The sequence below is a fragment of the Neodiprion lecontei genome, chromosome 3 (genome assembly GCF_021901455.1).
Source record: "Neodiprion lecontei isolate iyNeoLeco1 chromosome 3, iyNeoLeco1.1, whole genome shotgun sequence".
In the NCBI taxonomy this organism is placed as follows: domain Eukaryota; kingdom Metazoa; phylum Arthropoda; class Insecta; order Hymenoptera; family Diprionidae; genus Neodiprion; species Neodiprion lecontei.
In genome coordinates this window covers 7,429,697-7,454,175 of record NC_060262.1, presented here as the reverse complement: position 1 = coordinate 7,454,175, position 24,479 = coordinate 7,429,697, and the positions used below count along the sequence as shown (strand labels likewise).

At 36.8% G+C, this 24,479-nt stretch overlaps 2 protein-coding genes and 1 long non-coding RNA gene across 4 annotated transcripts; 1 reads left to right on the top strand and 2 right to left on the bottom strand.

Annotated features, from left to right (window-relative positions):
- Positions 1-419: 419 nt before the first annotated feature.
- LOC107226284 (ras-related protein Rab-7a) lies at positions 420-8,279 on the bottom strand. Its single transcript, XM_015667046.2, has 5 exons — positions 8,130-8,279; positions 5,711-5,917; positions 2,948-3,166; positions 2,312-2,449; positions 420-2,084 (listed from the first exon to the last, which is right to left on the bottom strand). Exons 2-5 carry the CDS (start codon positions 5,888-5,890, stop codon positions 1,998-2,000), a joined length of 624 nt encoding a protein of 207 aa, XP_015522532.1. The 5' UTR covers positions 5,891-5,917; positions 8,130-8,279; the 3' UTR covers positions 420-1,997.
- Positions 8,280-11,635: 3,356 nt separating this feature from the next.
- Positions 11,636-20,986, bottom strand: LOC107226283 (rhythmically expressed gene 5 protein). Its single transcript, XM_015667044.2, has 4 exons — positions 20,624-20,986; positions 17,255-17,426; positions 15,556-15,648; positions 11,636-12,263 (listed from the first exon to the last, which is right to left on the bottom strand). Exons 1-4 carry the CDS (start codon positions 20,729-20,731, stop codon positions 11,827-11,829), a joined length of 810 nt encoding a protein of 269 aa, XP_015522530.1. The 5' UTR covers positions 20,732-20,986; the 3' UTR covers positions 11,636-11,826.
- Positions 20,987-21,145: 159 nt separating this feature from the next.
- On the top strand, positions 21,146-24,023 carry LOC124293232. 2 transcript variants are annotated; one of them, XR_006903146.1, is made up of 2 exons: positions 21,146-23,236; positions 23,643-24,023. It is a non-coding gene; the product is annotated as an uncharacterized LOC124293232 (long non-coding RNA). The 2 variants fall into 2 exon arrangements; XR_006903147.1 differs by having other exon boundaries at positions 21,146-23,249.
- Positions 24,024-24,479: the final 456 nt, after the last annotated feature.

Below are 24,479 nucleotides of genomic sequence, written 5' to 3'. Positions count from 1 at the left end.
CAAAAAGAAACCATTCGTTTCACCATATGTATATTAATTTCCCTTACGTTGCGAAAGGACAAAATTCTTTTTCCTTTCTCCTCGCTGCTACAGTATTCTGCATTAATTTGTTACTTCATTACCGAGGATCAATGTCTAGGTGATGTGTAGGCAATAAATTGACGGATAAAAATGTTTTATAGAAAATAAGCTATGCACACAATGGCATTGTTAATTGTGTATAAATATTATTCACAATAATATACATTATTAAATTATATACGTATATTGATTTAATCGCGCAATCATACGAAGGCTGCGTTACTAATTTGCTTAATTATACAATTTTAATAATACATGCGATGAAATCGGATGTACAATTATACGATGATTAATTAAGCATGATTTTTCATTGTATGTTATATCAGGTATTTACGTCAATTATGTCAGACGGTAAACCGATGAAATTGGTTGTTCCTTTTTTACTTACTTTATACTTTTTTTTTTGTGAAATTCAAATGGTCGATTTTTTCGATTCGTTTCATCGATCATTGAAATACCCAAAAGAATTGAAAACAACTACGTTTGCCGATCGATTCAATGAGGCATTGAAAATACGCAGAATAAACGAACGAGCTGTCAACTATACGTACTTTATTCATATTATTACTATGTAAAACAATATTAAATGCGAGATCATGCTCAAGTTATTTATTGTTTAATAAATTCTTCACCGAAGCGTAAATACCAATAATTAACAATTAGCTGATAATGTTCAAAAGAAAAATATTCTGCCTGTGTCGTTCTACTCGATTTTGGCTAACGATATTGCAATGTCAACATGTTATCGCTCTTTTCATATAACATTAGATACATAGAGAAGGAAAGAAAGAGAGAAATAGAGAAAGAGAGGGAGACATGACAATAGATCCATAAACACTCACGGCTTTTATTCAAGAATATTTTGTTGATCTAATTTTTGTAACGATTCGGGACATCGTATGTCGTAAAAAATGACCAATTAGGTAATATGATCCCAAGTACCGATACAGAACAAAAATTTGAGCTTATAAAAATCCGCAGTGACGACGTCTGATGTCTGATGTCTACACAACTGCTATTTTCCGAAGCCGGTTTTAGAAAACAAAGTCTCGAATTAAACGCGGTGGGCAGTTGCGACGTTTCAATCATTTGCTCAGCTATAAATAAGTATGTAAATACAAATTAAACTAGATAAAAGTAATAATAATAATAATAACAATAATGTAATTTATGAATAGCGACACGCGTTGCAGTTTTTTTCTTTTTTAAGTATTTTTTCCAATTATTATCAACGCCTATAGAATATTCACTAAGTAGCATATCGTTACGTATGTATATAAAAAAGAAAGAAAAAGAAAGCGAAATGATATTTTTAACAAATGTAATATAGTTTTCTAATTTATAAGACAGAATATCTCATGTTTTTAAGATCAAGTATATTACCATGCTTTTTAAACATTATAATATGTTATATCGTACAGATATTAGACTATCGCGATCAAGCAATGACCTAATAACTCTTTTACTATCAATAGTACTATTATTATTTTCTCCATTGTTATTACTATTGTTATTATAACTATTATTATTATTGTTGTTGTTGTTATTATTTTCTTGTTGTTGATGTTGTCGTTACTATTGTAGATATGTTGAAATTTTCTTTCAAACTGTAATGCTATACAATATTTTATTCTTCAATATAGATACCTATACATTTCACATATACAATAAAATAATTAATATAAATCAGAAATCGAGAGTTCTGAGCCTAGTATATGTATATTTAATTAAATTTCCTTTTCTTCATCATTGGGTTCAGTTTAACTTCATTTTTTTAACAGTTTATCTTCAATATCGCATTTACATTTCACCAATTCCAAAAATTTCAGCTCGACTCTTTGTCTAGGTTACTCCTAGCGTCGCTCAGGACGCTGACCGGACGTTATACTTGCTCCAAAATTGAGTTACGTTTGTATCTAGCAGGCACACGAATCTCCTTTCCCATTGTTTTTTGTATCGTCGGTTAATCTTATTTGGGGTGGGAACTCGTTGTACAATTCCACCTTTGAAAAACGTGAAAACAACGAAATGAGAAACCAATCATGACGAGCATCGTTACAAATTATGAGTAATAAAAATTGACGTGTGAGTTCATTGGGCTATCTTGGCACTGATTCTAGAAATATCGAGAAGTACGAATCATTTGGAAATTGAATATTCAACAGTACATACTGAATAAGGAACAAGCGATAATAATGCTCATATATTGTGGATGATTGTGCAATTTTACCTCGTTTTCTTGAGCTAGCGCATTTTTGGCTATCGTTTGAAAGGCTTGCTCGACGTTTATCGCCTCCTTAGCACTCGTCTCAAAGTATGGAATATTGTTCTTAGACTCACACCACTGTTGAGCTCGTTTTCCCGCCACCTGAAACAAGCGATACGTGAAATTTTAATCTCCTTAAATATTGCTAAATAGCATACGCAGCATAACAATGCAACCAATACCAAATCCAACAGTGATAAATGTGGATACTCTAAGAAACATTCGGTTGAATAAAGTTATAGACATTTTTTTTGGGAAAAACAAAAGACAAGCTCGACGCATCGTAAATCAATATCGCATAAAAGCTTCAAGTTACTGAAATATAGTGGGTTTAATATTAAGTCTAAAGAGTAAAAACAAAATAAATTTGAAGTCTTCAAATATACAACACGATAGCATTCAGGATTTGTTTGCGATGTTTCAAACTATGAAAGTATGTACCGACGAAAACTGTAAATCTAAAAACGAAATGGGAAATCGTGAAAAACGATTTTTATGATCATTTCACCGAAACGCTGTATGCATGATTGGTCTCGAGAGTCGAAAAGTAAATGGAAACAATAAAGTATGATAGGGTATGTAATTAAATATATGACTGACGGCCTTAGTCTCGAGGTCGACTTTGTTGCCCAGAACAACGAATGGAAAGTTGTCCGGATCTGTGGGCGACGCTTGAATGAGGAATTCGTCTCTCCATGAGTCTAGGGACTTGAAGGTGTTCGGCGCAGCAACGTCAAAAACCAAAACACAACAGTCGGCGCCTCTGTAAAAAGCTACACCCAAGGATTGAAACCTTTCCTGCCCAGCCGTGTCCCAGATCTGTAGAGAATAAAATTAAACTCGAATTAGCACAAGAAAGGTAATGAAAATCACGACATAAAACGATTATTTTTAAATTAGGTGAAAAACGGAAAATAAGAAATTTCTTCGAGTCTCGCATTACACGATAATTTCTGTTTGCAATCATGATGAAATACTACTACAGTTGAAAGTCACAAATCGAGTATTTAATCTGGGAGAAATAAAATACAGGCTGTGAGTAAGATCGCAAACGTTGCTGTTAATCAGAGTATGAACTGAGAGAAAACTGTTATTCAAATCAGTGTACTTAATAAACAGTCTTTATGCAATTAATAAGAGCAGACTAAAGAAAAAAAAGTAGAAGCCAATAGTTTTATTACTTTCTTTTCTCCCAGCTGACAGCTTACAAGCGTCGATAATCCGTCACATGTTGATAAGGATAAACAAAGTATGAGACATCAATGACAAACAATTCTCTATCTAATGTTTACTATCGCAACGAGTAAAACGAATTCTAGAAGTTGGCTAACACCGAAGGAGCAAGATTTGAAGATTCACTGATGAAAATAAGTTCTACACCTAGCTACAAATTTGATTTTACAATCAAGTACAGAAATTCTGACACATTCACAGTTTTGGCATTGAATTTTTTTGCGGATTATCGTACATTTTTGTCAGATATTGGTTTTTGTCATAGATTATCGTCGTTTCTAACAGATAATTATAGAACAGTTCACATTTACGCGAGCGTTTTTCCGATATCCAATGTCGAAATGGATACAATTTGTTCTAGAATATCGTAGAATTCTTGATTTAGAGAAATCGAGACAAGGTGAGTTCAAAAATACTTCACAGAAGTCCATTTAGATCATACTTTAAAAGATGAAAAGATCAATCTTCCAATGTAGACCCAAATTCTGCCAAGTGTTTAACTTGTCTGCGATAAGTTTTCGTTGTGAAACAGACTCGACATCTAGCGGTGGTTTAAAAAAAGAATTGCATACTTTCTTGTACATATTTGTAATCTTATCAATCTAAATTTAATTCTAAAGTTGTCGATCGTAAATTTTTCGTAGAAATTCGTACTCTTGTTACCTCCTCCGCATCTCAGATTCTTTTCGCACGCTCTTACAGCTACCTTATACCATGCATGCTTATCTTATCATCACCTCGTTGTCTCGGTTCCCGTACCACATCAGCAGAATGTTCCCTCTACTGCTAAACTGCAATTAGCCAGTCCCTTGTATCCTTCCTCCCATATATCTACTCTCAAGTCAGCTTTCATTTAGCCAACATCTTAATTAACATTTCTTCCTATTTTCCTCCACATCTTCTCGCTGTACTCTGCATATCATTTACATTAATTCATCTATATAATCAATTATTCAACTCCTCAATACAAATTTCCCTTATTCTTTGTACGTCCACATAGTCGACGAGTTACGAACACAAAATAGAGCCGTAATAACATCATGACTGGGTGTGGATGCAGTCGTCGATAGTCGCCGGTAGTGTTCACAATCATTCACCTCGTAACACTTTTTTATGAGAATTCATGGAGTTCATAAAAAGTTGTGCTTTTCAACGAAATTCTAAGAATACTACGAGCAAGACAACTTATGTTGTCTGGGTCCGAAATTGTAATTATCTTTTATACAAAAATACAGGTTTTAAAGATTTTTCATAGAAATTCGTAATTCTCTATGTAAAATATTACGATTTTCGACGGTTTTCCACAATTTTCCACACTTTCTGACGATTTTCTACGATTTTCGAACATGTCCTACAATTTTCAATGAACTGGACTTTATCGTAGTTTGGCATAGAAATTATTTTTAACACAGAAGACTTATTCTACTCTCGCTACAACGAAGTTGAAGTTGGTAACTTTGAAACAAGTAGATATTGAAACAGAAGATCATTGTTTTGCAGTTTTGGAATGAACATTGAAATCGGATTGCCAAAATATAAGTGTACTCTGATTTATGAAAGTCACGAAACAACAAGATGTCCTAAAAATGCATCGTTACATCAACGTTGCAAACTTCCATTTCATTTGCTGCGATATCTATAAATTTAGATTTTATCTTGTCTTCTGTTTCATTACTCATAAATGATTGAAACGAAGTATTTTCAATCTCATACGCGCTATTCAGAGCTCATATTTTTCATGTTGATTAGGGTTTTTCTGCCTTAATATTATTGCTAATTGTCGAAGCTTCCGACAATACAGACAAGTGTTTCAAAATTTTGAAGGAAAATACCTGTTTTGTACTTTTAATGACTCCAGTTTTCACAGAAAACCTCTATAACGAAATATTCTCCTTGTTAATTAAATCTAACTGATGGAAAAAATCAATCGACGAAATGAAAGATTGAGTGGGCAATGTATTCCCTTTTTTGTTCAGAGAAAAATATTATCAGATACGAATTTTCCTAGTAACAAACGGGTCTGTATATTTTCTCTTTTTCATTTTGCTTGTCCCTGTGTATCCAAATATTCTTTCCTCGATCTTTCTTCTTCGTAAATTTAATAAAGTAAATAATATAGACAAGGGTTACCTGCATAGTGACTATCCTGCCATCGACCATAACTTCCTTGGTGAGAAAGTCAGCGCCAATCGTAGCCTTGTACTGGTTACTGAACTTTTTATTAACGTACTGATTCATTAACGAGGTCTTTCCCACTCCGGAATCACCGAGGATGATCACTTTCAGAAGCGTTTTCTTGCGCGACGCCATTTCTCTCTACTACAGTAGTGAGATTAACTGAAATTTAAAAAAACAACTGTTACAGCTAACAAATTAATGGAAAATTAGATATTTGCGATTTAATTCAACGCGTAACTGCAGTTACTTGAATAGAAAACTTTAGCGATATTGTCCTGAAAGCTGTCGAGCGCCGCTGTTCCCACTGTTATTTTCTGTTACAAAAAATAGTTTTTCTGGAGCAACGAAGAACATCAGACTAGAAAATTGTTTTGTAATAATGCTTAATTTGAAGACTCTGAAGGAAACTAATCTGGCTATGCCCGAGGTATAATTTTTTTACCACCTGTGCTTGTTACGTGAGGATGCATTTGATTTTCTAATTCGGTGAAATTAGAAAATGAGATTTATTGTACATTAACCGGTTCAAAAAAACCCAATTTCTCATAAAGGTGGTAATTCCGCAAAGAAGATTCAGCATTTCAAACGAAATGTTCGACTCAGGTATGAAGTTTGTAATATCGACTGTATTTGCTTTGTCTGTTTATAAATATACGAGGCAATAGTGGATGTTCACTGTTCTAAGTCGTCACAGTTTGAAAGAGCTCTAGATTGGGATATAATTAGTCTGTGTGATGAAAATTTCATTCGAAAAAGTCTCGAGTTCTTTTTTACAGTTACATCATAGGTTACAGATCGAAGAATGTTTGACTACCTCGAGCTTCCTTCCTCCATTTGCTTTTCTTTTTATTCGACTTTCTAGGTCAGCGAATAGCAAAAATGAAAGAAAAAGCTGAAAGGGATGATGCCGTGATTAGAATGATACTTCAGAGTGAAATTTGTGCTAGATTATTTATATACGATGGTTTTCTTTTTTAATCTTTGAACCGTGACTCGATTGCCTGACTTATCGTGATATGGGGGCTTCCCTAACCTCAGCTTGTCAGCTGTTGAATAAGGCATGATTATATTCATTATTCGTCAACTCGATCCGCTGTAATAGACCTCGATTTTAAAATTGGACAACGCATAATAATCAAAGCAAGCAAGAGAAAAGATTCAGCTGTAGAATGAGTTAAACAATGAATCAAATCATTAAATTTTAGAATCGGTTATTGAATTAACTGACAATAAATAAAGAATCGGGTGAAAAATAGGTGATTCGGGCTGAATTCAGAGTGGACAGCGATGCCAGGTGGAGTAAATATTATGAAAAATGGATACCATTTGAATGATCGACACAGTTGTCTGTATGTGTGTCATGAGAAACCTGATAAGAGGCAGACTTTGATAGTTCAAATACAGACAAACAACATGCCTCATATTGTATTACTTCCTATTCCATAACTCACACGCCTGGCATTAATCTCTAATGATGCGGATAGCCCGTGAAAGGCTGAAACTTGCAAGATACATAAAAATGCTGCTTCCGACAAAACAACATCGGATAAAGGACATTTTTAGATGTTTCATATGTAAAAGGATACCAAAGAATGCGATGATTCAACGATTGGGATGATCCGGAGAAAGTAAATCGAATAACACGTTCAATTAAATAAACGGTGGAAAGCAGTTTAAATTTTTTTTTAATGAATCTACAATGCCTGAGATAAGTAAAACTAAACGAGTAAAAAATAACGTACCTATGCTTGGGCGAGTTAAAACTACGTGTAGAAGAATCGAAAGTGTGTTGATACTTTTGAAAAAAAAAAATAGAATGACAAAGTGATTTTTTTTCTCCGATAGTTTCTTCTTTGTTTGTTTCTCTCCTTGTACTCAGGGACGAGGGCTAACACGTCCTTTAGTAGCAAAACGATTCTCCCCCACAATGACGAATATTCAATCGAGTGTGCACGCATACGAAATTCGTATGTGCGTGAGGAGAAACGCTTTGTGATATGTATTTCGTGAGACACGCAAGTAGGTATGAGTAATGCAGATAGGCAGGTACATAGTAGGTTTGATAAGATTTTTGACGTATTGTTGTCTCGCAGGGATTTGGGGCCAGGTAAACGCGTATCGGATAAATGGTTAGACTGACGAATAGCGACGTTAGATCGAAGCCGTGAAAGTTGAGGCGTAATAGCAATCAAAGCTGATGCTATCCAACCAATAATAGTGGTGATAGACCTGTCAATGCGTAGTAGGACGTCGCGACGTCAATTGTACGCAGTAAATGCGACGAATTGTTGCTTATTTCGGGTTGATGACGGGGAGTTAGATGCTGGATGGGTTAAACGTGGTCGAGTGTCATTGCCTGAGGGACGGTTACCTTTTACTTGAATTAAAAACAGCGATATTCCGTCTGCTTCGACACTTCACAAACTAAGAAAATGGCGTACTGTGAATCACGAGCGGACTGGACTATGAGAGAATGACAACGGCGCTCGTTATCTGTTTCGATAGCTTGCGATTAATCGAACCACGATCTCTATGCCTCGATCACTCCGTCCATAGACTTTGCGCGTTCCTTGGACGGCGATGAGACCGTCAATATAAAGACAACCCTGTTCTGTCGGAGACTCCGTCTCTGTTTAACCAGGCGAGTGGCGGGGATAGCGGTAACTCATCGGCGCGAGAAGATATCTTTGTTATCTCCAGTCGATCAAGACAAAGTATGACGAGAATTTCATGCAGACACGCGATAAGCGTATAGAGATATTATATACGATTTACTAGGCAAGGTATAGGGATAAGCATAAGCCGAAAGATCGGATGGAAAGAAAAAGAAAATCGAGTGATCCCTCTATCCTTGTTTGCATACGCATTTATGCATGCGTCAGAATCATAGCTATCCTTTATCTCTGCGCAGTAACACACTGCGCATGCTTGGTAGAAAATGATAGATAAGTCGCTGAATTTTCTTTCTCTTTTTCTCGATTGGACAATTGCATGGTTCACTTGCCTACTTTATTTATAATATCTCTGTAGATGCTACGCGAATGGCTGTGGGTGAATGTGATGCCTGCAGGCAATGGTAATTGAACATACTTACCTGACATTGGTATGAATTTTAGTTTCCTAACAGTCATGCCAGATGTCGCTTTTGATGCTTTACTCAGCTAACTATGAGTTTCCTTAAAATGAGTTCATAACATCTTACTAGGAAATCATGTCGCGCGCTGCTAACAGCATGGTCTTGAAACGAATTTACAAAACAAACAAATGACTAAAGTCAGACAGAACGAATAACCACGTTGTCTTTTAAAAATTTTTTCTCATTTTTCACATTTATTAAATTAATATATTGCAGATATATTGCGCACATCTCACTAATATGGGTCTTGAATATATAAACACATATTATATATATTTGAGTAAATTTTAGAAACATACCCTGAAGAATAAATTCAAATTCTATCGTCATCGTTTCATGTATGCATCATGCATTGAAAGAGGCCCGCCATCTTTCACTTTTTTCTTTTTTTACTAATTCAATTTTTTTTCTGGATTTTATCAATGTATGAGTTATTTTGTTTTTTATTCATACCCAATTATCATTTGTAATTGGATAAATTTAGAGTCAGTCTGACCCAAGTGTGGCAGCAGTGTTTTTCCAGAGAAATGTCTAGACTAAGTTTCAATCATGGTTTTATTATGAATCAACAAACATGACGTACTTGGTAACGGTATGTGATTGGAATCTTTTTGAACACTCAATGTGATTTTTGGGGGAATATTCTTATTTCAGCACACGGAATCAAGTACATAAATCGCTAAACCGGAAATATGTCATTACTACTATATCTTTAGTTTTTAACCTGAAAGGAATCGTCTACGAATTGAATTTGAGCCTTGACGGGATATTTGATAAGGAAAAAGTGGAACTGGAATCATTTGGATTTGATATTCGCAAGATTTCGGGAAATATTTTAACTGTATTAAAATGGCACATAAGTGAGACAATTATTTTGAAGCATGTTTCATTTTAATTGTGTTCAAAAACTTGTACATCTCGTAGAAAACACGTACATAAAATAAATCGAGTTTATCTTCTACCGTATATAGTTTGATAGATACAGATACATATATATGTACAGTGAGAATAATTACGTCTAATAATACGAATGGGTAACATCACAAATTAAACGTGTACCGAATAATAATTATAAATTTTTTTGCCCGCGAACAATTCGTTCACGTTGCAATTATTATATTTTGAAACGAAACGCAAACAAAAAATGTTATTTTCTTACTTAAAAGATTTTTCTTTTTAATGATTTGGATCAGTATTATCAATATGACATACAATTTTGTGACTTTTAACTCACAATTTACTCCTTATAAATGTAATTTTGTAACTTGTAATTTTTAGCTTTTTAGTTTTCATTTATCACAAATCCTACATGTTACACATTTATTCCATATAGGTATGTTTAGTGTTGATTTAACTAAAATAGAAATAAGAAAGACGAATAAAACACTTCGTTAATCAAGGATATATAGTTGTTAGAATTTTGATTAATGAATCGAGCCTCAACGCATTATATCACACATTACAACCGCGAACCAATGAAAAGTTGAAGGAAATATTAGAAAAAAAAAATATATCGAAAATGAAGATGAACGGTGGTAGCAAAAATTAGGCTATTTACAATATAATATTTACAACGAATTACTATGCCCATGTAATTATGGGCATTTAAGTGACTTTTGTTCATTTAAGCCATGAGAACTCCTTGTATCGTCGACATGATCCTTTTCCCATTTTCTCACTCGCTTTCTCTTTTTGTCTCAAAGCAATATCTCGTTGGACTTTTATTCGTGTATAAAAATCAAGAGTGCCAGGAACTGTCTCTTTTCTGAATATGACAGATGTATACGATGGAATTCTCAGGCGGCTGTATTAATATCGAACAGTCCTCAAAATCGTATATGTAACGTAAAATCGAAATATCAAAAATGTTAATAGATATACAAGTATGTATAACAGGTGTTAAAAGTTGAATAAATAGGAATGCATGAAATTAACTTAGCGAATCTTAGCCCTAACTTAATATCTACAGATTTTATTAAATTAATGTTTCGTCATGGTCAGCCTGATGTTTGTTTCTAAACATCTATAGAAATCATCCTACCATTGTACAACTCACTGATCCTGAAACGACATTTGACGTAAAAATTTTACTCTTCCTCGTAATCACTTCGACGCAACTTTATCAACTTAAAAAACCACAAAACTACGGTTTCGCGTCAACATTATTTCTCCGGACATTGTGCAGCCAACCAATCGTCAGTGCGCATATTTTGTATTATATACCGAGATCAGACGGTGCAACTTATCAGGCCGAATGATCGACTGCGCATGCGCAAAATAATCGAGCTTAATTTGTCGGCAAGATCGTACCGTGGCAATATTTTCGCATGCAAATCATAGGAGCCAACTTACTCGAAACGGAACACGAAATATTAAACTCTCTGAAATTATGTTGATGTGATGACTCGTAACAGTTATCAGTCAGTTAACATTAAAATGTCTCCAACCCTTTCCGAATCACAACATCAACTATTTAAGATCTGTTTGATTCAAAATAGATCGTATCGCCTACGTAATCTTCATAAGTCCAAGTCGCGTTTGACAGTTGATGTTTGGGGTGGTCAGCCTGTACGAAAATCCGACGAAGCTCGAGCATGCGCAGTGAACGCTCGATCTGTTAAGTTTGACGATTTTCTCTCGGTAAATTTACATACCTACACAAATACGTACATATATATATATATATATATATATATATATATATATATATATATATATATATATATATATGTCGTATATGAAAGTTAAACTACATACGATTTTTATCCAACAGATCAGAATGAGGTGTTTGTTCTTTTTTTTTTGGCTAAGCAATCGTTAATCACTATCACTAAAAAATATCGTCAAAAATAATCGACGTTTGTCAAATTCAATTAAAAAAAAAAAAAGACATGAAAAAATAACGGGAATAACAAGAAAACTACTCGGATTTCTAATAATATCTAACGGATCGCTCGTAGCTGTCGAAGATATCTTTTTCTCCGCGAACTCTGTCGTCGAAAAGTGGATTTTTCTGCTGATTTCCGGATCGTCTGGTAGTGAGGATCACGCTTGGCTTCTGCTGCCCTACGGAGAATATCGGCCGTTTAGCGGGTTTTCCCGACGAGGTAAGCGACTTCCCGAAGAAAAAGGACCTCGACTCGATTTCCGCGATGGACGGCAACTTCGCGTACTTCAGATCGTCGACGTCCTCGTCGCGGGGCAGCGGAAGTTTCGAATCGCCGGGAACGGGACGGCCGTCAGGAAACACTCGGATCACCATTGGGCCCATCAGGTAAGGCCCGGTGTGACCAGCCGGACGAACGTAGTCACCGGAAGGCGCCGAAGACTCTTCAGCAAGGCCGTTATTATCGCTGCCAAAGTTGTCGCCTGTAACAAAACGAAGAATCGGAGATTATAATACGGAGATGAGAGACGTTTTACACCGCTAATTCTAGGAGTCAGTGTTGCCAACTCAGATTCTCCTTATCCCACTAGTGAGTTTCATCCGTAGTGCTAAGAGTTACTATTCTTTGTAAATTTCTTTACAGAGTATCACGATGTCGAAAACATTGATTATTCGATTTTTTTTTGTTTTCGTAATAAATCCGTTATTAATAGTCCATACTTCCAGCAATGATCGAAACGTAATTGATTATAAAAATTGACCAAATCAATTTCACATCCGCAGACATTTTCCCTACAAACAGCGAACTATCTCGAAATCAGCAGATTTCTCGCTAACCCTTAAACAGATGAATCTCTTGCCCAGAAAGTAACAACTTTTTAAAGCCACCAAGTTGGCAAAACTGCAATTTCGCTTCCTCATTGCTGCAGCGGAAGCTTAAATTTATTCAATTCCGTAATCTTATCAAATTTATCACGTTAAAGTACGTTTCATTTCAATTTACACAGAAGGCGTGGGATCGGAGTTCAAGATTCTTGCAAATTCCTGTACTCGATCGAGTATATCTGTACGCGTCTGTACATTTCGATATATGTGCCAAGGGAAGAAGAGGGGACTACCTTGCGATATGATAATTTATTTGCTGTTAAAGGCCGTCGATATCAACGGGAAAACCTTCTTACTTCCGACAGGCGGTTTGAGCTTGAATTTAAATACAATACCGACGAGGCTGTGTTGCCCGAGTCTTTGCGTTCTTGACGCATGACGATCCGAGAATACCGGAATTAGACACTAATGTACGCGTCTGCAGTATATAATCTGTGATCGAGGCCGAAATTACTTCAATTCTCAATAATCAAAAGGGAAGTTTTATGGATTTTACTTTTTTTCTTTTACATTTTGCCGTTTGGATTCTGTTCAGATTTCAATAAAAGTTGAAGATTAATTGGTTATTGAAGTTACAGTTTTGGGATGGATTTTGTTTGAGAAATTTTTATGCGGCAAATTTAAAATTGTCTGAAACTTGGTAAACTATACCAAAGCAAAGAATATTAATACTTTGGAAACTCAACTGTTTCGAAATCATTTTAAATTTGTAATACGGTATGGATTTTTTTTCTTCAATATTTAATTAGGTCAACGCTAATAACTTGAACCTCATGCCTGAAAAGTACGACAATAAAAATTGACACGATCAAATACGCGTGACTGCAAACACAAATTTTTGTGCAATATCGCAGAAATTGCAATTCGGCATTACAAGCACCGGGGTTGAACAACTTAAGTACATGGAAGGTAGAAGCGTTGCATGCAAGTATGAGGTATAGCTGGTAATTGTGTTCAATGTTAACGAGCAGGACGTGATTAAAGTGCGTGTATATAATACTGCGGAGATGTCATCGTCTCCTCGACAATTTACAAGGTGGTATAAGGTAGGCGACTTATACAAATGGAAATGCCTATAGGTAGTCAGTCATACGACGCGCGTGAAGAACACTGCAACAGAAACAGCAACAGCAACTAGGCCAAGGACCACGAGGATGATTTTTTTTATTTTGATTCTTTAAATAGTATCTTATACGTCGAAGTCTTGTCATTGAAACGCGATACGCGAGAGAAAAGAAGTGGGGGAAAAATAAAGATGGAGGAGGAGAAAAAAAATCAGAGAGGAAAAAATTCGAGAAAACAGAATAAGAAATGCACTCAAAGATGCGTGCTTGAATTCGTTTCTCATCTGCATATTACGAACCAGGAATATAATTGTTTCGATGCGATATTTACCGCTGCGGAGATTTCTCAATATCGTTGGTGAGATTTTTTTTTTTATTTTACGTAATATAAATTTCATGTATCCTCTCATTCTCATATTATAAACTTGTCTCGGATTCTACGCGTCGTATGAACACCGTTTTGATATGGACGTAAAAATGTTCCGTCAGTGATTGGGAAACGTTTTACTGGCGAAATCATCGGGAATAGAGACTGAAAAATATCTACGGTAATTAAATGAGATGTTGTGTGAGAATATATGTGAAATTTTTTTTTAGTATATTTTCCTCTTAAACTTTCTATTTATCAAGCAAATAACTTCTCAGCGTCTTGAGAACCTTTTTCTGCTCATCGTATCTACGTAACTAGAAATTATCACGATATATCATCGGGTTTGTTATGTAGTCAAAATTGCATCTCATTAATTTTTTCCGCGTCTGTATAGGTAATAATTAGTACGCGAATAAGAAAGTTCACAAGAAATTGACGAGAAATGTTTTTTGTGAAAAAGATTCTCGAATTGTTAAAACGGTTCCAAAATTGTGTGCAATTCCATTGAAAAAGAAATCCAGACAAATCTCGAAAGTAACTTTGACAAAAAAATTTACACGCCGCGGAGTGTTAACATAAAAACAAAAATGTCGAAGAAACATTTCACAGACCGAGAATGTTTTTACGTCAAGAGACAAAAGTCTGCGAGCAATAAAAGTAGAAATCTCACAAATCTGAGAAAGTATAATACTTATAATACGTGGTTAAACGATAATTTGTCAGCGAAGATAAGTGCTCTAAACGATGCGGTCTCAAGATCATCGTTTAAGATTGCCTTTGTAGAATGGCGTGTTCATAGTATTAACGTGTACAATCACAGTGATAGAAATCACGGGGAAAATGTGAAAGCGATAGAAATCACTCTGTGGTATTGAGACGAGGAGAAGAAAGGAGAAAAAGAAGAAAGATACGAAGATGAAATAACGCTAAGCTAACGTTCTTTGAACATATTTCAAAATCTCATAGTTACAGGTGCATATATACTGAATTCCTGTACGATCACTGTCAAAAAAGTATAAAAAGATGCACTGTTTATGTTCTCAAAAGCGTGACGAATTATTATAATTAATATATCTCGTTTATAAAAAAATCCACCTCCTTATTACTTTCGTAATTATTCTTTCGTGCGCGTCGTTTTTTTTTTTTTTTTATTCTTTTTAAAGTATACTGCGAAAGCAAGACACATTTTCTCGCTACTGACGATTCAAATCGAAGCACTCTCTTATCACATCGTAAAATTCGCCTCTCAGTTCACTCGAAATTTTTACAAGATTTTACAGCCGCCAACTTTGGCTTTTGTTTAACTTGCAATGTTGGCAGATGAAGAGAAATCTGAACAATTTCTAAACTCTACATTCAGGATCGAATGCTCAGTGGATCGTTTGCGTTTAGATGTGTGAATGCGTGTATTTTCTTTTTAGATTAATTATTTATGAGAGTAAGAATTCAACTCACCGAAACGATCAGACTCGGAAGAGTAGTACAAGGAATCTCCCTCACGTTCGAATGTAGATTCGAAATCGTCGTTGGTCAACAACGCGTGCCAAACTGTAAAGCAAAAAGGAAGATTGATATGCTGCACAACCTATAAACTAAGTACTAAATCGCAAATAATTGAGAAGCTAATAATACTCTTTGAGTATCATAAGTTAGCTACGCGTCTATAACATCCTTGTTTGTCCTAGATAGACGCTTCAAGTATTTTACGGCAGCGATTTTTTAATCACTCGCAAAATGGTCGAGTAAACATTTAAGAAAATGGTAAACGGTTGACTGCAGAGAAGCCAAAGAAAAAATATTCATAGTTACTCTAAGTAAGAAGCGCTAAATATTCTCAATTAAGAGTTACTCCGGTTAAAATTATACGCAATGAAAAACTCGAAAAACACTTCCGTAGGCATAGCGATTATCAGGCAATAAAAAATTGCCTATGGAAATTTTCGGTATCGGCTGAAACGGATTCTTTCCCGTTCTTTTTTAGTTCAATGTGAAATGTATATTTTCAAACTCGACACTGTCTCACCGGATAAATTTTTTTTGCGTCTCTTTATTACTTCTTCACATTATATACGTCTCGTTGCATAACCAGTTCCGAACGCATCGATATAAATAGAACGATGCATTCTGACTACCGGAACGCGTGGAACAACTCTTCATTATACATAGTAGCTATGCAAAATTTATAACATTGGTAGCACGCGGCGCAACAGCTTGCATTGATAACTTGTGTGATAGCAAAAGTTCATCTTTGCTACAAAAATTTTCAATACATACGTAGATATGTATAGTCTATGAATCAGAGATAATGAAAACGTCGTTTCATGTTCTTCTATAATTTCTATTTATTCACACGCTGCTAGTACATGTACGAACTTATCTCTTTTTTAAAGAAAAATAATCGGTTCGAAACAAGAGAACATTTAACAGCTGTATGTGTACGGTTACCGAACAACTTAAAGAATGCCACATAGTCGGTTTGTACCGACGGAGTAAAATGCCACTTATACGAAAGCTTATGCACATTTGAACCGAGAATGTCGCACCTAGCGTAAATTTCGCTTGTAAAACTGCAGACAAATATCGAAAGAAAATTTTGTTTTGTGCGACAAAAGCCCCGGAAATGTATTTCAGTAAATGAATCACCGATAATTACAGAGATGTATTTACTGGCGTTATGCTCGCATGGCAACGGGAGAGTTTCTGCATATTTTTGTTTAGCATTGCATGTGGAATTGCACGAACTACGGGTTTTTCACATCAGCGATGCGCAGACTCTGTTAACAGTGAAAATAAGCGACATTTTACTCGGTCGGTAAGGACTGACTACATAACCTCCTCTTAATATCGAATCACGATACGTTTGTCTTGGTACGTACGTAGCAGAACGCCGCGAAGCGCATTTCCTGACTATTCACTATCGCATCCGCCGTGATCAATTTGAGCGTACGTCACTCATTGTCCGCGCAATTGTCTAACCTTTTTAGCAGCACGGAAATAGGTTATACATTCGTTGTTATTGTCATCGTTGAAATTATATATTTGTCCCCGATGATGAATGACGGCGAAATTAAAGCGACACGGAAAAGGTAACAATTGAACGAATATGTAAAGAGAAAAAAAAATAAGAACCAACGAATAAATCGAAAATGCTTACTCATTTCCGTGGCACCACGCTGGTAGGGGTCCATTGTGTTGAGATAATCCTCGTCCATGTTTGCGAGGTTTCTGAGGCCCGAGACTAGCAGATTTTTGTTGCAATCAGGCTTCGATGAATCCGCGCAATATTTTGCCACCTGTTTGCTGAACACTTTGTACAAGTGACTCATCTGAAACAATAGGAAAAGAAATTGTTACGCAAGCCCGATCATTGTGCTATGATAAAGTATAAATTGCACACCTATTATTTTCTTATTTTGTTCTTTTTACAACCGAAGGTAGATAATATAATATTCTTGTTTCAACGTCGAGACTTTGGTATATATATACAAATGTGTGTTATAAATAGCCATATGTACATTTAAGATCACCGACTGATGGATTGTACCCGATTTTTCAACTCCATCTATCGTATTTAAATCGTTTCGTAAGCTTCATAGAAAAAAATAAAATACAACAATAATAACAATGATGTTAGATACTATTGCGCAGCGTGACGTGACGTGAAGAATTTTTCGTGTTCTAGATTTAACGCATATACAATATTATACTAATGACAGCGTGAAATTAATTATGTCTGGTCTACTTTCGAATCCAGCAACCGATTGCGGTAAATCAATTTTTTTCACAGATCACAATCGGCTTGTTAATTTTTCAATATGCAAAGAGATACCTATATGCACGGATGGTTTTAATTACGGGCAGTTTAAATTTTTAACGAGTTGATTGGTGCTTCGGCAAATCATCAAAGTAGTAAAAATGTAGTTTTTTTTTTTTTTTTTTTTAACGAGTGAGGAGACAAAGAGAATAAGTTAGAGAATGAAACAGAATGAATACCGATGCGGCGGGCTTTTTGTTATTTACTTTTTGTTTTACTGGAGAAAGTCTGTGTTGAAATTTGTATAGGAAGAGGTCCGCATTCGGAGATATAATTGAAATTCGACTCACACAGCTGGTGAAACTAGGGAATGTGTAACACTGCAGAACCGTTACATATGCACGACGCGCATTTTGTATAAGGGCGTTGGCAATACTTTTCACAATGAATTAATACGTGATTGAAATTCAAATTGTTTTCAGAGACTTTGCATGGGTTGGTTTGTTACACGCAATAATTTTGCCCCGAGAGAGTTTGCCGCATCAAGAATATCGCGGGGTTCATTGTTCAGTTGAACGATTCTACGGGGATTGACATAATTTGTAAATTCGAGAAACCGATAGCGAGGGATTCTCATCGTTTATACAGCACGGAACATGATAAACCCCAATGGATATAGATTGATATCTGCTGAAGCTAAATCGCTAACGGTTGAATTGTTTTTCTCTGGCTGCAGCTTTCACTATAATGCAATTTCGCAATTTATTTTGCAAGTGGATTTTTTAATAACACACTAGCGAGTGGAGTGCATTTTACAAGGTTAAATTTAAGCCTGCAATCGCTGTATATATGATCTCACCGTTTAACGCAATAGTCGAAAATTTAAGAACCGAATGTTCGGACATGAAATGGGCTATAAAATATTTCGTGTGTGGGCATCGATGCCCATTAAATTTCGATTATTATCAAATTAATTGTTTTGCCCGAAAATGGATGTCGACCAACGCATCGAAACGTGTGCTCGAATAACAATTAGCGATATTCGACTGCAGCCAAATAAAGTAGTGTTACGTTCTGTGTAAGGGGATATACATCAAAATGCCAATGAGGCGAAATCATATGCACATACAAATTATTTACGGTCTCAAATTTGACTAACGCATGAATATTCGCACCTCATGCAAGTGGGCTTCGAAGTTATGGCAGCGTCGTTCGTTATGCTGGCCGGAAAATATTCGCGGTATGCGTGTACGTGTTAAGTTACATAATAAAATCGGCGTCCACGTTACAACGCCAGCATATTACATTACTGCTTTACACCGGGACTACACTCCATTGTACGAACTGGTTCGAAACTACTTGTTGTGAAAAGGGAGATATATATTTAGATAGAGGGAGAGGGAGAAAAAAAAGTCCCGATTTAATTTGCACTTGGAATTCGTTATATTGTGGTTTATTGAACAAAACAGTCGTTCCGCCGATCGTTTATTATTATATGTACATGCATACATCGAGATACGTTCAATTATCAATTCAGAATCGACATGTACGTACATTCGTATGTAATAAAAACTCTCTTGACCGGTCGGCCAGACCTGACGTAACACTTAATTGCGATGGGTTTTTGCCATTTTAAGTTTTATCCAAACGGATACAAGTCCTACTTATTTCAGTAGTTTTTTCCTCATCGATATAGTCTTATTATTGTAATTATTTTCTATCGGGCTGCCGAATTTGGATGTAAATGACGATTGGACGACTGGTTTGTGACATCAAAGGTAACAGAATTGTATCGAAAATACAGAAAAATTATGTCAGAATCAAAATCGCGCACACCTACGTAAATAGTTAGTCTTGTCGTTCTTGAAGTTAAATTTTTTCAAGTTTACAGAATCAACGCAATTAATTTTAGGTTTAAATTTCCCGCCCTTTCCCTGACATTTATCGTTCTACTTCTGGAACATATCTTCTTCGCGTGGCAATGGGCCACATCAATCCGAATTCAAATACTTTTATTGACCCAGATTCGTCCGCGTCCATGTAATGGAAAAATCGTTGTGAATAGCGAAGGTATTCAAGCATTCGTCGTGTTAATTAAGCTGACGGTAAAATACGTGGATCGGGATTCCCGAACGAACTTGCCACGAGTAAATTTCTCATTTTTCACTCTCCGCCGAGAAGCGTCGACGAATTCTCCCAATCAGCTTTCATTTGTGTTCTACTTTTTCCCGCCGTAAATCAATACGCCGACGAGTACGTGCGAGTGTGCCAGACAAGAATTACTCGGTACGATAAATGTAGCGGTGTGTTCATGAACTTGTACTTGGAAGGAACTGCTCGGTGGTTCCCAACGTGATTGCGTGCGATAAGACGCTACGCTGTTACTGCACGCGACTAGAAGGGCAGTGACCGAATTGGTGCAGCGCCATAGAATACGAACATACAAGACGCTCTACAGCCGTTGGTGGTATATTTAAGACAATAGGTTACTCGTCCGTCTTGCCGAAATAAAATCCCGCAGGCATTCGTATCAAAACGAATAATATTTATCAACGAATAATAGGTTTCTACATTTCTTCACATTACGCGTCTCATTACCAACTGACGCCGGCTGACGTCGTTCATAAAACCTTGGTTATGTAGAGACGACGTCTGACGGACATATGCGTCTAGCTTGTCCATCGGACCTTAGCCTAACTATTTTGCATTCAGGCTACAAACGCGCCCGACTTTTACCCCCGGAGTGTGAAACGTGATTAAAGAACTTACTTTTTCTTCCTTCGACAGGAATTCCCACATTGGAATAGCGGAGCCTTCGCTGTAGGCGACAGCAAGACACAGAACAACCGCTGCCGAGATAATCGAACACCGAATCATCTTCACTGTTTATAGTTAATGCCCGAAGTTTGTTCGGTGACGGTTGGGCTTTGGCAGCCGGAGTCACTGATTTGTATAATCACGGTTTAGAATCGCCGCGTCGTTCTTGTTTTCTGTCCTCTTTCGCTTTTGTTTGTTGTTGTTGTTTTGTTTTTTGTTACCAATTCTATTCTGTGAACGATAGTTTTCGTCAATTGTCACGCGACGACGGTGAGCTTGAAACGCCTTCGTTGTATAACGTCCGTGCGAAGCGCTCGTATGGAACTGTCTATCCTCAGGTAAACGTCGGTTCGTTATATGCCGAGCTTCCTCGAGCCGGCCTCCCCTCCTCGAAATACCCGCCGACCCCGTCCCCTCCACCCGAGGCGAAGACTCGGTGCCACACGCGTGTTTACAGCATCCTGGAGGCAGAGTAGGCACCAGACGCGATTCAAGATTCAAGTTCCAAGAGACAAGATCCGAGATTCGGTGTTCGAGGCCCACGCCCGTCTCCCAGAAGGCAGCGACATTATTTCATCCCGTCGCGTCCCAACGGATCCGGCGACGCGACGATGTCTCGGTTTGAGTATTATGATAATTACCGGCCTGCGACTGTGTGGACTGGAATTCGGCAATTATTGTGCTCGCAAGAAGGAGAGGGAACGGGAATCGCGAGGCGCTTTAAACCTTCGGATGCGAATTCCGAGCGCATGTATCGCGTTCCTCGACCGATCGGCAAGGATTCCGGATACGGATCGGTCGGAGATGACGCAGATGTTTGTCCATCCAGTTCAGGCTCACTGACATCTCGTCCCGGAACACGTGCTATTTTCATTTTTCAACACAATTTTTACACCTACGTCGCATCGTACCTGCAAACATGTATAAGTTGTTCACTCGGCGATACCGTATAACTCTCGACCAGAATTGAGGAAAAACGAAAGACGTTAAGATTCGTATTGTTCACAACGTAGTGAATGCTGCCATTTGAAAGTGAATCAGACGTGCTGAGAAAATCCCTTGTCGAAACGAACGACGATACGAGACAATAGGGAAAAAAATTAAAATGGACAGTAATGTAATTTCGTCGTTTACCGCGGTATAAAAATTTCGAACAAGGTGGAAATGTTACCGAACTATAAAGCTTTACAATTTTGAAGAAATTAGCAAAACTATGGAACATGTGCGACTATGTAATGTTTATTCACATTGTTACGTAAGTCATTAAAGACAAAAACAGAGAGAATGAAAAAAAGAACGTCATCATGTTGATAAATAGCTGACAATGAGATATGTGGTATCAAAGTTGACTACGCAAAAACACACTTCTTCATTCCAAAACATCATAATGTGTCAGAATTCCGACAGACTGTGCCGCTTACAATTAGTTGAATCCCTACGCTAGAAATTTTTCCAAGCAATGGTGTTCAAATTCTACGATAAAGTGCAAGTACGAGACAATTAAGTAAAGAACTGCTCATGCTTGTCTGAAAATTACAAAGCATAACGAACCATGATCTAAAATCGATTTTTATGTACCGAAATCGTACACATCGGTATCCAACATAATGCAGGTGTAGATTTGTGAAACATTTATTCAGGTATGAGATGTACGTGAAAGCCGAAAAGATAAGATTTAACGGGTTTCCTGGCAGACAGGAAAGGCCAGCAACTCGGTCGAGGAAATGCCTCTGATCAACATTCTTCTCGGTCACCCACGTGCAGGCAATGAACTCATTCCGCAGCATCTTATGCTTCACAATTTATATCACGACTCAAGAACCGGCCTTCAAATGGCCGGACGAGATCAAGGGAATTCATTCCCTCTTCTGAAAACTGGATCCTTCCCTTCTTACCACATTCAAGCTGCAAATCGGTGCCACAATGGTCAAAATACTCATCTTCTCTCGTCACTGCCGGCTAGAGGTTGCATTTTTATGATCCTTTTAAATGTACCTTCACTCTCTGTGATTACTTTTCGTATTAGCTTGTCGGATGAGTTTGCAGGTATGTATGATATAAATTCGGGAGGTACGTGTTTCTATGATTAAGTTGATGATGTATACTGCAGTGATGTACAAGGATATAAATGTTTGTTGACCTATCGTCGTCTATAGCTGGTCGCGAGCTTCTGTAGGAGTGGATCCTGTTTCGGTTTATAAAAAATGCTGAGAGTTGCGCTGTGTCACAGTTGCAATCAGACCCGAAGTGACAGTCTTCGCGGCGATAAATCGTGGAATTGCAATGACTTCGCTGTCTTTTCTAGTGGCACCAAGCCAGAAGACGAACAAAGAATTAAGTCAAACGTTGCGTACATGGATGTTACTTAACCAACGATCGGGTAACGGTGCGACGTTCAAATTGATGACAAGCCATGAACAACAGAACTGATACAACCGTTGTCGAAAGTTAGAGGAAAGAAAGAAACCAGAGATCCAATCTACGGCGTAATTCGTTCAAAAAAGGAACCTCACTGCGAAGCGTTGCGTAATTGAATAGCACGCTGTTATAATCTGAATCTGCAAGGTCTTTCGAAGAGGTTTTCTAAAAACATATATTTTATTAAAGACTTTTGTAACGCCCTTTAAGTCCAGAAAAGGTCCTCATTATCCGTCAGGCTGTGAAATCTTTTCACGCACCTTTTCGAATTCTGTTTAACATATGCTTAGAGAATTCACTCAAGGCTGGACCGATTCAGGTCGCTTAAAATCTATAATTCATGTCTTATTTCGGAAGTGTCTTTAAAGTCTGATCTACACAATTTTTATGGCATTTCGAACTCATGGCAGCCGTTTGTATTGACACGGAGGCTGTTTGTTACTGCGCATCTTTCCGTGCATAGTATCTTAGCAAAAATTTTACGATCTAATGATATTCGTTTATTTACTCGTAGGTATATAATGTGTAAACAATTTTTTTTTTTTGCCCCTAGGAACTCGCAGGAATTTGAATGCCCGAAAAATGGATACCCCCACCGTCATCCCGTCTCAGGAATCTATGAAGGATTACGCAGTTAATTAATACGAATTGCTTGCTGATGAAAAAAAATCATGCCTTAAATCATTCGGCAAATTGCTTCGGGCTCATCGCGCTTGCATCAGATTCTTTCATTAAGATGTTTTGACTTTTATAGTAGGTATGATTTTTCAAGGGTAAGATTATTGACACAGTTGTACAGGTATACCGAGAAACCATCATGTTATTTACACTGTTCATTCTAATTTCGATAATGCGTTTATTAATTAAAGTGGAATTGTAAAATTACAGCGAAGACCATCTAAGGTTGGCAATAAAATTTCCAATTATTTTGTAATTTACTTATTTGCATCAATTTACGGCATACCTTGAGAGCAAAGATATATAAACGATTTTATCTCTATCAATTTTCTCGTAGTTTACAGTGCATGTGTTTATAGTCGAACGTCCGTTGTTTACATTGCGTTAACTAGAGCATAAAAATAAAGAGAGAAGGCAATGAACTCGGTACTCATTGTGAGTCTTTCACTGAAAGAACGGTTACAAGTTCTCTACGCGGACTAAGCTGTGGAATTAGCTGAACGCATTGATTCTCTACAGAAATCGCATGCTTCAATTTGGTTTTACTGCGAATCACCCGCAGTTCGTGATATATAATCATGCTCATGTGTATAAAAATCGGTCGAAACCGCGAAGAGGGCAAAAAAAATTTTACAATGGCAAAAAGTCTAATTAAAGTGAAGTTTGTTCCCGATTACGACAAAAAACTTTTCAACTTCCAGGTTTCAAAGTT

Excerpts from the sequence above, each read along its gene's own strand:
- LOC107226284 (XM_015667046.2), bottom strand. The coding sequence starts at position 5,890 with ATGGCGTCGCGCAAGAAAACGCTTCTGAAAGTGATCATCCTCGGTGAT. Across the intron at positions 3,167-5,710 it reads GCAGGATAGTCACTATGCAG|ATCTGGGACACGGCTGGGCA; the intron begins GTAACCCTTGTC and ends TATTCTCTACAG. Across the intron at positions 2,450-2,947 it reads TCGACCTCGAGACTAAGGCC|GTGGCGGGAAAACGAGCTCA; the intron begins GTCAGTCATATA and ends CGCTTGTTTCAG.
- LOC107226283 (XM_015667044.2), bottom strand. The coding sequence starts at position 20,731 with ATGATTCGGTGTTCGATTATCTCGGCAGCGGTTGTTCTGTGTCTTGCT. Across the intron at positions 15,649-17,254 it reads GCGTGGTGCCACGGAAATGA|TTTGGCACGCGTTGTTGACC; the intron begins GTAAGCATTTTC and ends TTTGCTTTACAG. Across the intron at positions 12,264-15,555 it reads TTCCGAGTCTGATCGTTTCG|GCGACAACTTTGGCAGCGAT; the intron begins GTGAGTTGAATT and ends GTTTTGTTACAG.